Here is an 11354-nt window from a genome sequence, read left to right as displayed (position 1 = left end):
TAACAAATTACTTATATTCATCCAGTCACCAAACTGTAGCATTAATAAATACAAAACTGGCCTAAAAGCTTACTTTAATTGGGAGTCTGACCAATACAGTATGTCTAGATATAGCCTGTGTCTAATGTAAAGGAGGCCAACCAAAAGAGCTTGTGAAATAATTCATAAGCTTGAGAGCCTGAACCAAAGACTATGAATCAGTACATGAATGTATGCAAGGCAGACTAACTGGGCACATGCATAATACTCCCAGAGACATATGGTAAATATTAGGGTGATTGGCACCTGACTCCCCTTCCCAGTAGAACTGTAAATTAACAGTAACAATGGGGGGAATGTTTACTACACAAGCTAATTAGTCTAATATGTAGACAGACTCTGTATCCAAAAGCTGCAGGTGTTACTCAGTACACATGTGTTTCATAAGCGCTAACTGACCACAGAAGTTCACTTGGTATAAACTTTCTTCACGATCACAGACACATACAACCAGCAGAATTATATGGTTTGAGAAAACAACAGGAGAAGCCGTAAAAAAGCCACAAGACTACAACATTGTAGTGATCTGAAGTGAGTAATAACTTGAGGTGATTAGTTCAACAGTTCCACAGTTCAACAACAAAGATCTACGTAGACTACATCATATTTTTTTTTTTTTTTTTTTTTTTTTTTGGGGGTATATAAAGATGGGTAAAGAAAGACAGAAGAGGGATTTAAAACTTATTTTGTAGCTTCCCAGCCTAACTCCATCGTGGTATGTGGTGAACACAAAATGGAGCACAACAGCGGGATTAATATGACAAAGCCACATAGTTCCACCACATGTTGGCATGGTGATAGCTTCAGGTATGTGCCAATAACATTAGGCCTTGCAGAACCCCCTTCCATCTCTGATGCTTCAAACGGACCGCATAATCTGCAAGGCCAGAGTATTTTCACACTTAGGAGGGGGGGGGGGTACAAGTTTTCTTTTTGGGGACCACAAGTGACACAGACGAATCTGTGTGAGTAATAGCATGAGTCAGCTGCTCCTCAGCAAACATTCAGCTAACTATTTAAATGCTATTAGCATTTAATATAACCCTCAGATACAGAATGACAACTAGTATTTCTTCTTTCAATCATGCATAAACAGGTTGAGCTATTTCTGACACATTTTCTCCACGTGTTGGTGTCCATTTGACTAGGACTTCAGACAGAATACATTTCAGGCAAGCCTCCAAAACTGCTGAGCACAGCTTCTTTAATGGGGAAGCTGTGTTGTCATGCAGAGCAAAAGTTGACCATGTTCTGTTTCAGAAGTAAATTTGTGGCATGTTAGATTGTGCAAAAGTCTACACTTTTTTTTCTTGTTGTTGGAAAGACATCACGAGTGGGCACTTGCACTGATCTGGAGATATCACTCTCGGTCATGGCATTTGGCCTGATTTCTCATCTCATACAGACACTGCCTACTCACACTGTTAGTGTTGGCAAAGTAAGTGGGGAAGCTATTAAGGTTAAAGTGGGGCTACCAGTGTGTATGTGATGAGGGTTCCCCTGATGGGAACCCCCATGAGACAGTGCATGTTTTTTTAACACAATAAAGTCCTATGCAATGCTGGACAATAGAGTCCTGCCAACACTTTGGGGAGGGAACGCAGAAATTCTTTTGTTCCCAAGTGTTAACAGTGGATATTAAATACCCCGGTTTAGCTGAATGATTTGGGATAGATATGAGAAAGACTGGAGCAAAAGCAGATTCCTCTTATATTAAATCATGTCGCTGACCATTTCTAAAATATATTAACGTTTTGCATATTACTACCGTAGCAGTAGTTTGCAAGCTTCTACAGTATTACATTTCTCTGAACAATGTGCTAATTCACAAAATGAACAGCACCTGCTTCATATTTCTGAGAAATGTTGCTGCAGCAACACATTAAGCCCTGTGCCTGATAAGATTCCCATGAAGCTCTGCAAGAAATTCATATAGTGAACTATTGGCATCCCAGAGGAATTCAAGTAGTTAAATGGGTTCTCAGCAGTGGTATGCCTTGCCTTGTTACTGTTGGTCTCAATGGCATTCACATACTTAGTAACAACTCTAATCACCTCTGTTAACGCTTCTCTCTGTCTTGCAGTATTCCCTCAGATTGTCCTTTAATTTTCCTCTAAGTACCACATTGTGTCTGTTATACTGCACAAGTGAGACCCTGTGTCATGTAAGCTACATTATCTGTATGCAAAGGTTAAACAACTATTGGCGTGCAAATATATGTAAAACTGGGAAGTGAGGATGTGGTTTGAGACTGAACGTCCAAGCTCCTTCAGCTATTGCAATCCTGGCTGACATCCCAAAACTAAGAGTGTGGCAAGAGGAAAAGACTTACACTCTAACAACTTTTGAACAGCCGCTCAACACAAAGAGGGGTCTTCTGCTCCCAATCAGGCACATAACTAATAAAAAACTATTGTGCACTACCAAGCTGCCCACTCTACTCATCAAATACTCAGTTGCCATCTATGACATTATCTGTGTCTAGGCCTTCTGCTTAAACCATAGACTGGAAACTATTCATTCTTATTATCCATTCCCTCCCTTTCCTCCCCATGCTGGTGTGTGGTGAGTGTTCTTGCCATGCATCACCCAGGTGGGTGCACATGGTGAGGCGCCCCCTTCACTGGAAAACGATGTGGGTGCCTTTATACAGTACTATACTAAAACAAGTTGTTATGTTATGTTATATTATTTTGTTGTTATGTTGTAAAGTAGGCTACTTTTCAGCTAAATAATGCCTGTGATTGGCCCATGGGCTACTGTCTCTCCTGATCACACACAACATCCCAGGCTATCCTACAAATGCCACTCTCAGGCATTGCCTGTAGGTTAAATGATCATTAAAGACATTTGTATTAGTCTTGAAAATTACTCCAACAAATAAAACATATTTCTTATAGCCTATAGGCCTACTGAATTGTTTTAATTCTAAATGAATGGCCTAATCAAACAAATATCACTCCAGTTGCCTAAATATTAATAAGAACAAGAAATGTGTGGGGTTAGGAAATGGTTTAAGAAATCGTGATTGCATCAGGAGTGGGACGGAAGAAGGAACGAATCGCAACACAGCTCACGCTATCAGGTTTCTTGGGCCCCAAAAGGGGGTGGGGTACACAAGACAGAGGGGGAGGAGGAAAAGGGATTTGGGGATGTTCTTTGTTTCCCCGTATTTAGGAGTCTGCCTCTGCGGGGAAGGTCACATGGTACCAACATTGGATTGAATGGGTTAATACAAGCGTACGCTTTTGTTCAATAAGGACAGAAGAGGGAAAAGGGAGAAGAAAATTGTAATATATTACCGTAGAACACAAATATTGAAGAAAATCGTCAGCGCAAAGACGGGCTATTAGCCTATTTTAAGGTAAGTCATTTCGCCTTTGTTCTAAACAACAGTTTAACGTATGCCTATGCAATTTAACTTGGGTAACGTTAACGTTAGTAATGTTAAGCCACATAAGCAGCGGGTTTGATTTAGCTAGTGGTTATTGAAATGATGCCATAGAATTTAGGATGAAAATGAACGTTGTTGTCAGCAAACCTTTCAACCAGGCTACTGAATTGTCATAGAGTATTTGCTAGCAGCATTTACAATGTTAAATAGTTGAAATCGGCCACGGGATGAAATTGCACATTCAGGTTGAGGACAATACTGAATGTTGTAAGTCCCCGTTAACATTAGTTACGCGCGAGTTTTATGAGTTAGGTCCTGAGACCACTTTCTGTGATGAACAGGTAATAACTTTTTATATTTTACTTTAAGTCACATGTGAATTTATTACCTACAAAGCACCTCTCCATCACCGCGTGGCTGAGTTGTTTTCGAAGAAACACTGCAAGTGTGAGGAAAACCGCGAGCTCCTTCCATGGTCTCCCCAGGTAGTCTGTTAGCTAACTAGCGTTAGGACTAGCTTACTGGTCGAGGCGACACGTTGCACTTTTGAGGGACAACGCAGGGAAGTTTGGGCAACCAGAAATACTCGCTTACCTTTTTGTCAACTATGGTTGCTATCGTCTTTAAATTGATGGATATATACTTCTGTTGTCTGGTGGTGTTTTTTACATTCACTAATTCTCGTGTTCGCATTTGATGGGCATCCGTCCCCAACCACATTCCTGGTGTGGTCCTGCTACTGGGATTTGGAACACTACTGCTCGCTCACATTTGCGCAAAAAAAAAATTACAGCAGTTATATATTACAGCAGTTATATATTACTGTTATAGTCAGTGGATCATACTGTACAAAAAGTAACCGCATGTTAATATCACATTTTGATGTTATTTCACACCTTTGCTATGCGAGGAAACACCACTTTAAGGTTATTAATGTTGAAATGGGGATGCCACAAGTAACCCTGGTCTTTCTAATAATACACATTATTATTATTATTTATACACAAAACGCTCGTTCAATCATAAATTAAGTGTAGTTGTGTGTGTTTAAACTGCTTAAGACCAAAAGAGTTCTGAATTCCAAAGGGAACCACGCTCACCCAGATGGCACTTTACAAAGCCGTTCTGTTTGGAAGGCCCATCTAGTCGCCGAGTTAAAGAAACGACTTCACTGTTTGGCCTGCTCAAATTCCACATGGGTTGTGGACTGTTTTGGAGTGATGCTTTAGAGCTATGGTTTTCACATGAGCCATGCTATTGCCTGGATGTAAACTGCAATGCACGTTCTCTTCCTCACGTGAGTTCACTTTAAATAGAAGTATGACATCAGGTGTGGTTCAGGTTGGATCCAGTTTAGTTAAACACCCAGTTTCACCTTGTGTTAGTGAAGACCTCCCACCAATGAGCCTCTCTCTCTCTCTCTCTCTCTCTCTCTCTCTCTCTCTCTCTCAGACAGGGACAACTTCCTGTGGAATTAAACTTGAAATGAGCTGTCTGGATGACCGCTGCAATTAGTGTATAGAGTGTAGAAAGCGAGTTTGCACAGTGTTCACCAGTCCGTGAACTACAATCCTGGGGCACTCTGTCTAGGTGAGACTGTTCTTGAATCATTACATGTCTGTTTTGCCCAGGCTAGCCCGTTTTTGCCTTCCACACACTGCGATGGAAATTCCTATTTTTCCCCAACTTTCTGTTGCTGGTTTCTTACTCATCTATTCATGGGTTTCATCAGGTCCCTTTCCACAGTTGTATTAATCAAGCATCATGCAGTCTGCATTGATAATCAAGGTGCTTGATTTTATACACCCGTGGAAAGGGACCTGATGAAACCCATGAATAAGCATCGTAAAGAAACAAGCCTCCATTGTTACGCCTTCCATCTCACTCTTCAGCAGAGCAGGCACCCATGTTGCCCTGTCTGACATGCTGCCGCATGCCTGTTCATTAAGGGAAGGGCACTGTTTCACAACCATTAAGGCCTTTGCATCCCACCAAACTGAAGGCTTTGGCATTAACTCAGCGAGTGGTGTTGGCTTGAAAACTAGAGGTAGTGTTGGCTGAGGGCTCTTAAACTGTTGGTTTGTCAGGGATTTGTTCTGGGTGGGTGTACGTTCCCGGCATCATCTATGTTTAGGGCACTCCCATATTTGGAATGTGTTAAATCATAAGTGAACACCAGGTGAGCAGGTGTGGTCATTTAGTCGGCTACTCCTATCCTACAGTGACATCCTGAACAGCTTAAAATTAAATGGTCATTGGCTGTAACTGACCATTTCTAAATTGTCTGAATTTATTTATTTTAAACTTCATTTTTAAAGTAAAATTTCAAATAAAGACATGGTTAATTTCCTCTAATACATTACTATATAGTTGGCAAAAATATAATGGTAGTGGAGCACCATGAAATAGGATTTGGTCGTTAAACCAGGTGAGCAAGTGTGGCCATTTAGTTGGTTACTCCCATCATACAGTGACTATCCTGAACAGCTTAAAATTAAATGGTCATGGGCTGTAACTGACCATTTCTAAATTGTCTGAATTTTAAACTCAATTGTCTGAATTTAAACTTCATTTTTAAATAAAGATGTATGGTTCATTTTCTCTAATCTATTACTATATAATTTTGGCAAAAAATGTACTAAATGGTTTCAGTGTAGGTGATATAGATCTGTTCTCCCAGATCTGGCAGTTGGGTGTGAAGTGAAGGCATTTGTGTCTTAGATGTTCACACATAGCTGGGGATGTAGTAAGTAGGCACTAAACCCTGGGGGTCAGGATGCAGCTATTGGAGCTAGCCCTGTGTTTGCCCTCTCACGGCAGTTTTAAATCCGTGTAGGAATGTGGTTTTGAATGGCTGCATGTTTAGAGAAGCTGCTTAAGTTGATTTAAGAAGTCGAGAAGTCATGCCTACATTTGGCTCTCCCCCGGTTAGGACATTTCATGTGACCATATAATGAGCTGAACTTGCATTGTGAGAAGTCCCAGCTACAGATGGCTAGAGCTTGCACTCTCAGACTTGCTGGCATTGTCATTTGACTTGCTGTAGGATAATCGAAAGCTTATCTTTAAAGCCGAAAACTGAGATTTGAACCTTTTGATTTATGCAAGCCTTAATCTGTGTTGGTAACCTGCTGCTGAGGTGAGATGACTAAACTGTTATTATGGTAGTTTTATGGGAGGGATGTGGAAAGGCACATCACCCAGGCTCAAGGATGAGTCATTGTTATTGTTACAGGTGTTTCTACAGTTGGAGTAGCAAGAAGCTTTGAGCTGTTTCTGACCCTGTGAATTTTTAGTTCTCAGTATATTCCACCCATTCCAACATTGTTCTTTTTCCTGTATTGGATATAACATCAATTGTGGGTGTTGATTGCCCTTACAAATCACAAAACATGAACAGAATTGTGTAGCCAAAATTTTGAGCACCGCATAGCCTCCCAAGCACAACAATGGCTCCCTCTAGTGGATTATAGAGATGTTTTTATCCAGGCGGAGTATTTTACAAAGATGCTCTCGTCAGTTAAGCCTTGTCCTACTTCATCTGTTATGAAAATTATGGCTGTAATGATTAAACTATTTATATATATATTTTTTTTTAATGCTTCCATAGTAACTGGCCTTTAAGCATGTGATCAGTGACTCACTATGTTGGCAAGTGGTTGACTGTGGATCTCGTTTGTTTTAAATCACAATATAGAGATGTGGGCATTTAATGTCCAAAGAACATGGCCAGCAGAGATTGTATGGCTTCTTTGGGCCTTTTAAGCAGCATGGCTCACTGCGAGCTGTGAAGCTCAGAGGCACAAAGGCGGCACACTCTTACAGTTCACTCCTCCTGCAGGCTGCTTGTAGATAATTTTTTGGGTGTCCTAATGTTTGATGCTTTTCTCTTGGAGGACATGGAGGACATGACTGAGCAGCTGAGCCAATGCTTGGTGTTTAGGATTTCCAGTTATGCATGTTGCCAGCTAACTGCTTTACAGGGCAACACAGATCATTCTGAATCATGCCTTTAGACCAGGGGTGGGCAAACTGCGGGCTGGATCCGGCCCGCCAAGCACTTTCATCCGGCCCGCCGAGCATTTTACTTGGTTATCAGGCTGCTCGCTATTTTTTTCCTGCGATAGAGACGGCGTTGGTTAGCTTTACTGCAAACTGCTTTTCACTCTCCTTAGAGAACGTTTACAATGTCAATGTCAAAACATCATGTTAAATAGAGATAAGATCATGTTAAACTAAGCTAACTCTTAGTTATCTCCTTTGCAGCAGATTTAACATGAACATTATGCGATCTATTTAATTGGGAACGCGTCTGCACTCAAGAGGGAGAGAGAGAGCCGCAGGTTCCAGCTGGCTTGTCATTGTTGATAATTGACATCTCCTTATAAGAAACTGTTAAAAGGAAATCATGAAGGCAGCAGTAGTTCCCACTATTGACCATTTAAAAACTGTGAGAGGACCCAGCCGTAGGTACAGCACTAGCCATAGCGGAGCAGGCAGAAGACCGAAGATCGTTGAGAAATAAACGTGAAATTAAGCGACTGTCTTAAAGCGACTGCACAATTTATACATTTGTTAAACAGCATAAAATTAGCAGTATTTTTAAGCAAGTAATATTTTAAAATGAAAAGAAATACTTTTCATACTAAATTATACGCTATAAAGAGTGTGTGTGTGTGGGGGGTTGTTGTTGTTGTTGTTGTGCGGCCCGCCGGCCAGTTTTCAAAATCTAATGTGGCCTTTGAGCCAAAAAGTTTGCCCACCCCTGCTTTAGACAGTGCAAAATACCACTTTTAGGCAATGGCAAGTTAACTATGTTTTAAAGCCTAACGATGCATATCTGTTTTTCCTGAAGGTGTTGAGAGGCCCCACGATCCACCAGCACCATGAGCTGGAGCTTCCTAACGCGGCTGCTGGAGGAGATCTCCAACCACTCCACCTTTGTGGGGAAGGTGTGGCTGACCATGTTCATTGTCTTCCGGATTGTGCTAACAGTGGTGGGTGGAGAGTCCATCTACTATGATGAACAGAGCAAATTTGTGTGTAACACGCAACAGCCTGGGTGTGAGAATGTGTGCTATGACGCCTTTGCGCCCCTCTCGCATGTGCGATTCTGGATCTTCCAGATCATTTCTATCACCACACCTACCATTATGTACCTCGGCTTCGCCATGCACCGTATTGCCCGTAGGGACGACAGCGAGTACCAGCCACGGACACGGAAGCGCATGCCCATGGTCACGCGCGGTGCAGCCCGGGATTACGAGGAGGCCGAGGACAACGGTGAGGAGGACCCTATGATCGAAGAGGAGATTGAACTGGAGAAGGAGAAGGACAAAGATGCAGAGAAGCCCAGTAAGAAGCACGATGGGCGCAGACGGATTAAACGTGACGGCCTGATGAAGGTGTACGTGTTCCAGCTCCTGATCCGCGCCGGTTTGGAAGTGGCTTTCCTGTTCGGCCAGTACATCCTGTATGGCCTGGAGGTGATCCCGTCTTACGTCTGCACACGCAGCCCTTGCCCGCACACGGTGGACTGCTTTGTGTCGCGCCCCACCGAGAAGACCATCTTCCTGCTCATCATGTATGCCGTCAGCTGCCTGTGCCTGCTGCTCACCATAATGGAGATCCTACACCTGGGCTTCAGCGGCATCCGTGACGCCTTCCGCAGACGCTCATCTCAACACCGCAGCCACGTGCCCATGGCCAGCCAGCGGCCCTCCATCTGCCGCCAGGTACCCAGTGCCCCACCTGGTTACCACACAGCCGTTAAGAAGGGCGGAAAGCTGCCCGGTGGCATGAAGCCGTCTGACTTCCTGGGCGACTCGGGCCGGGAGTCTTTTGGGGATGAGGCGTCATCCCGAGAGCTGGACAGGCTGCGGCGCCACTTGAAGCTGGCCCAGCAGCACCTGGACCTGGCCTATCAGAACGAGGAGAGCAGCCCATCACGGAGCAGCAGTCCTGAATCAAACGGCACAGCTGTCGAACAGAATCGACTCAACTTTGCTCAGGAGAAACAGGGAGGAACCTGTGAAAAAGGTCAGTAGAATATGTATATGGCATCATAACCGGAGTTGTCAGAGCCCCATGATTACAGATTTTTTTTTTTTTTAATTATATGAATTTTCAGAAACTCACCTGACCACTTTTTTCCCTGTACTTTAGGAATCCGAGCCTGAACTCTCCTCAACTTAGTCTGCTTCAACGTCTGCCAAAATGTCCCCTGTGGAGAAGGGACATGGACAGATTCTTAGGAGACATTTGTGTGGGTGTGAATGTGTGTCTGCGTGGTACAAACTACGTGCGCATGTGTGTGTCTGCGTGATGCAAACTACGTCTGTGTGCAAGCATGTGTGCGTGTGTGTGTGTGTGTGCACTGGTGGAAAGACTGCCTCACAGTATTATGGCGAGTGAAGATCAAAGAAACATGCCAAACTCTGTTAAGGAACATCTCCCCCACCAGCCATACTTGAGAGCCAGTACGCCTGACTATCCAAAGTGCCCAAGAGCCAATGGTAGAGGAGCTGCTTTCAATACCTATCTCATCCAGAAGGCGACTGTGCAGTACTTTTGATTTTTTTTTTTTTTTTTTTGTTTGTTTTTTTTTTTAAATGTGTCATATAAATTGATGGGCAGTTTATACCTCTCTTCTGATGAAGTGCTGAGGTTTGCATCTCAAAATGCCTTAGACTTTAACTGGAGTTTACATTTGTCATTCCAAAAAGAGAGGCTTGACTTGGGGTCGAGCCACAGTAGATGTTATGTCGTGTCAAGTATGTGTCATACAGGAGGTTTAGTATTGTTTAGTCTAGAGACCCATAGTGAGTATGCCTATTATATAGCTGTGATCTGGTACGAAACGTGGCTTTTTTTTAGAAGGTAAGAACTTTCCACCACTCCGTAAGAACTTTCAGCATTAACTGGTGGATCAGTGCAACAGTGAACTGTGCATCCAGGGATGTGCATGAAAGTTGTGTTTTTCATTTTGTTTTGTTAGTTAGTTAACATAGATCAGTGACCATGGCCTTTGTTACATGTTGTGTTAGGAAGCCACGTGTTTGTGCCTTTGTCCAAAATGAATGAAGCAAAAAACCTGGGAAATGCTTGAAATACTTGTGAATCTTAATGTTAATGTTTCTGAAGCGTTTGCTATATATTTCTCATCTTTTGTACGATCCCTTTCCTTTTTTTGTATATAAGGAGTACATCTGTGGACTGTAACACAGTATGAACATAAGCTTTCGATAAGTGTAAATTGTTCACTGTTATCTTTTAATAACTTTTCTATTTTAGAACAATCTCTCATCAGTCTTATCATGTTCAAATGTGCCAGTTATGCCCAGGAGTTAAGTGTGGAGCAGCTGCCTGTCCTTTTTTCCAAAAGCACTAGGAAGACTAACAGGGGAACAAGCCATATGCCTGGTGTATTGACTTCCTTTGTCGTTTTGTACGCATACCTGATTATAAAGTGTTTCTATGCAACACCATTACGAAATAATGTGTTCCATCTTACATATCGGTACCTGACCTGTGGCAATATTAATATTGTGTCTGGCAACAATATAGCTTAAACACTTATGACTGGGGCAATACAGGAGAATTTGTTGAAAAGAAATGTCAGCTATTGTTCCATTGATACATTTCATTGCATTTGTAAGCCTTGAGGCAAAAATTTCATCTCATGGTATTTTTGATATTTCTCCTGTTTTTTTTATACTTTTTGTACAAATAGTATTTTTTTGTGCTGTTTCTATAAATAAACAATTTTGAACCGGTCAAGATGTACTTTTTGTTCCCCTCTTTGTTTTGACAGTAATATGCATGCACCTTAGCTCAACTTTATCAAGCCTTTTTACCAGGGAAAATGACTGACTCCGACAAATATGCTGGGCTGTAAAAGGAAGAAACTAATTTAACCAG

General features: G+C 42.3%; 1 protein-coding gene across 2 annotated transcripts; it reads left to right on the top strand.

Moving 5' to 3' along the window:
• Positions 1–3237: 3237 nt before the first annotated feature.
• Positions 3238–11217, top strand: gjc4b (gap junction protein gamma 4b). Of its 2 annotated transcripts, none has more exons than XM_048240052.1 (3): positions 3238–3404; positions 8290–9473; positions 9600–11217. In XM_048240052.1, exons 2-3 carry the CDS (start codon positions 8321–8323, stop codon positions 9611–9613), a joined length of 1167 nt encoding a protein of 388 aa, XP_048096009.1. In that variant the 5' UTR covers positions 3238–3404; positions 8290–8320; the 3' UTR covers positions 9614–11217. The 2 variants fall into 2 exon arrangements, with proteins under 2 accessions (XP_048096009.1, XP_048096010.1); XM_048240053.1 differs by lacking the exon at positions 3238–3404 and adding an exon at positions 4540–5024.
• Positions 11218–11354: the final 137 nt, after the last annotated feature.

This window comes from Alosa alosa, chromosome 3, assembly GCF_017589495.1.
Source record: "Alosa alosa isolate M-15738 ecotype Scorff River chromosome 3, AALO_Geno_1.1, whole genome shotgun sequence".
In the NCBI taxonomy this organism is placed as follows: Eukaryota; Metazoa; Chordata; class Actinopteri; order Clupeiformes; family Clupeidae; genus Alosa; species Alosa alosa.
This window is presented reverse-complemented; position numbering and strand designations above follow the sequence as displayed.